The following is a 3,045-nucleotide window of genomic DNA, read 5'->3' on the forward strand; positions in this document are numbered from 1 at the left end:
CTTGGAACTGAACTTCTGGCACCCTTTGCAATTCTTGACCAAGTCTTTGGCGTCTTCTAGAGCAGTCGGCCAGAAAAAACCATGGCGAAAAGCTTTGGCCACAAGTGATCTTGAGGCCGCGTGGTGGACACACTCGCCTTGATGGATATCCTTGAGGATTGCTTGGCCCTTCTCCGGCTCTACGCAGCGCTGTTACACACCAGTAACGCTGCGCCTCACGAGTTCTTTGTTGACGATGGTGTATGCTGCTGCCCGACGTTGCACCTGTCAGGCCGAGATTTCATCGGCTGGCAGCTCTTTGTTCACCAGAAAGTTGAGGATAGGCTGGGCCCATACTGGTGCTGTGATTTCTTCTACTGTCTGCACTGCTACTTGTATTGGGGTGGCTAGGTTGGGAGGTGGCAGGGTGGAATTGGCCACTTCTTGCTGTGTTGTTGAAGTCCCCGAGCCGCTTGCTGAAGTCCCCGGGCCAACTGTTGAAGTCCCCAGGCCGGGCTCGACTGCAGCAGTCCCCGAGCCGCCTGCCGAAGTCCCTGGGCCGGCTGCTGCGGCCTTTGAGTCAGATCCGACTGTTTCAGGAGCTGCCGGCACGAAGATAGAGTCTGACTCTGGCGAAGGCTTGATTGACGGCTTGAGGAGGCGCTGGAGGGATATGCCGGCTGGTATGGCTTGTCGGGTGGAACCGATCTGTGCCAAGGCATCTGCTTGCTTGTTGTCGTTCCTTGGCACGTGAAGGAACTCGCACCCTTCAAAGTGTCCACTGATTTGCTGGATGAGGAAGCGGTAGCTTGCCATTTTTGCATCCTTGGCATCCCAGTCACCAAACGATTGCTGGACCACCAAGTCGGAGTCACCATAGCACAAAATCCGGCGAATGCCGAGCTCTTTGGCAAGCCGGAGTCCGTGTACTAGTGCTTCGTACTCGGCCACATTGTTGGAGGCGGTGAAATGGATTTGCAATGTGTATCTGAGCTTGTCGCCTTTGGGAGAGGTGAGGACGATGCCAGCTCCCAAACCAGTGTGCATCTTTGAACCATCAAAGTGCATCCGCCAATGGGTGGAGTCCGGCGCTGGCGGCAGGTATTGGGTCTCGGCCCAGTCGACGAGGAAGTCGGCTAGCGCTTGGGACTTGATGGTGGTGCGAGGCTGGTAGAAGATGGTGTAGGGGGCTAAATCTATGGCCCATTTGGCCACTCGGACTGAAGCATCTCGGCTGCCTATGATCTCAGCAAGCGGAGCTGTGCAAACAACTATGATGGTGTGCTCTTGAAAATATGGCTTCAACTTCTTGGCGGTAAAATGCATGCCATAGCACATCTTCTGGTAGTGAGGGTAGTTTTGCTTGGAAGTTGATAGTACTTTGCTCAAGTAATATACAGGTCTCTGGACCGGCAAAACCTTGCTGTCTTCCTTGCGCTCTACCACCATGACCGTGCTGACCACCCGGCTAGTGGCGGCGATGTAGAGGAGCATGGGCTCCTTAGCAGTCGGCGCGGCCAGGACAGGCGGTGTGGTCAACATCTTCTTGAGCTGAAGAAAAGCCTCATTCGCCTTGTCATTCCACTCGAAATGAGTGGTTTTCTTCAGGAGATGGTACAGGGGGAGGGCCTTCTCGCCTAGTCGGCTGATGAAGCGGCTGATGGATGCCAAGCAGCCGGTGAACTTCTAGATGTCTCTTAGTCGGGTAGGCTTCATTGTCTCGATGGCCTTGATCTTCATAGGGTTGCACTCAATGCCGCGCACTGAAACCAGGAAGCCAAGGAGCTGGCCAGCTGGTACTCCGAACACACACTTCTCTGGGTTGAGCTTGATCTAAAATCGGCGCAGATTTTCAAAAGTATCCTTGAAATCTTCTAGGAGGGTGCCACGCTTCTCCGTCTTCACCACAACATCATCCACATAGACGTGGGCATTTCTGCCGAGTTGCTTGAGGAGCCACTTCTGCATGCAACGCTGAAACGTGGCGCCGACATTCCTCAGGCCGAACGCCATCGTCAGGTAGCAGAAGGCTCTGAAGGGAGTGATGAAAGAGGTCTTCAACCTATCGGCCGGGTTCAACTTGATCTGGTGGTATCCTGAATATGCATCCAGAAAACTCAACAGCTCACATCCGGCTGTGGAGTCTATCACTTGGTCAATCCTTGGCAAGGCAAATAGATCTTTGGGGCAAGCTTTGTTGAAGCTGGTATAATCAATACACATGCGCCACTTGTTGTTCTTCTTCAGTACAAGGACCGGGTTGGCCAGCCAATCTGGATAGAATACTTCCATAATGAAGCCAGCTACTAGGACCCGGGCTATCTCTTCACCAACAATTCTTCTCTTCTCTTCTGACAGGCGGCGGAGGGGTTGCTTGACTGGTTTGGCCTCAGGTCGGACGTGTAGCTTGTGCTCGACGAGATCCGTCGGAACACCCAGCATGTCCTCAGGAGACCATGCAAAGATGTCCCGATTCTCATGGAGGAAATTGACGAGCTCGCTTTCCTATTTGCTGTCAAGGTTTGCACCTATGACAGCGTACCTCTCTGGGTGCTCTGGGTCCAATGGTATCTTCTTGGTCTCCTTGGCCGGCTAGAAGGAACCTTTAGCTTCTGACTCCTTGGGATCAGGGGACATGTCCGGCTGCTTACCGGCCATCGCCACAACCCGGTCAAGGAGCCGCTTCTCGGCAGCGATCACAAGGGACTCGGCCAGCCGACTGCTAGCGGCCGCACAGGCGAATGACTTCTGGTAATCTCCGGAGATGGTAATAACCCCTTTGGTGCTTGGCATCTTCATCTTGAGGTAGGCATAGTGCGGCACCGCCATGAATTTGGCCAAGGCCGGCCGGCCAAGCAGCGCATGGTAAGGGCTCTCAAGGTCAACTACTTCAAACCAGACGGGCTCTCGGCGAAAATGATCTTTGTCTCCAAAGAGGACATCTATCTTGATCTTGTCGATTGGTGAGTGAGAAAGGCCTAGAACTATGCCGTGGAAGACAGTCCGACTGGGCAGAAGATGCTTCGGCTTGATGTTCAACTTCTCCATGGTGTCACGGTACAAGAT

The 3,045-nt window shown here is 53.8% G+C and overlaps 1 protein-coding gene across 1 annotated transcript; it reads right to left on the reverse strand.

Moving 5' to 3' along the window:
- Positions 1-267: 267 nt before the first annotated feature.
- LOC109760506 (uncharacterized) lies at positions 268-795 on the reverse strand. Its single transcript, XM_020319315.1, has one exon. It carries the CDS (start codon positions 793-795, stop codon positions 268-270), a length of 528 nt encoding a protein of 175 aa, XP_020174904.1.
- Positions 796-3,045: the final 2,250 nt, after the last annotated feature.

Source organism: Aegilops tauschii, chromosome 5 (assembly GCF_002575655.3).
Source record: "Aegilops tauschii subsp. strangulata cultivar AL8/78 chromosome 5, Aet v6.0, whole genome shotgun sequence".
Classification (NCBI taxonomy): Eukaryota; Viridiplantae; Streptophyta; class Magnoliopsida; order Poales; family Poaceae; genus Aegilops; species Aegilops tauschii.

Coding starts and splice junctions, on each gene's coding strand:
- LOC109760506 (XM_020319315.1), bottom strand. CDS start 795: ATGGCAAGCTACCGCTTCCTCATCCAGCAAATCAGTGGACACTTTGAA.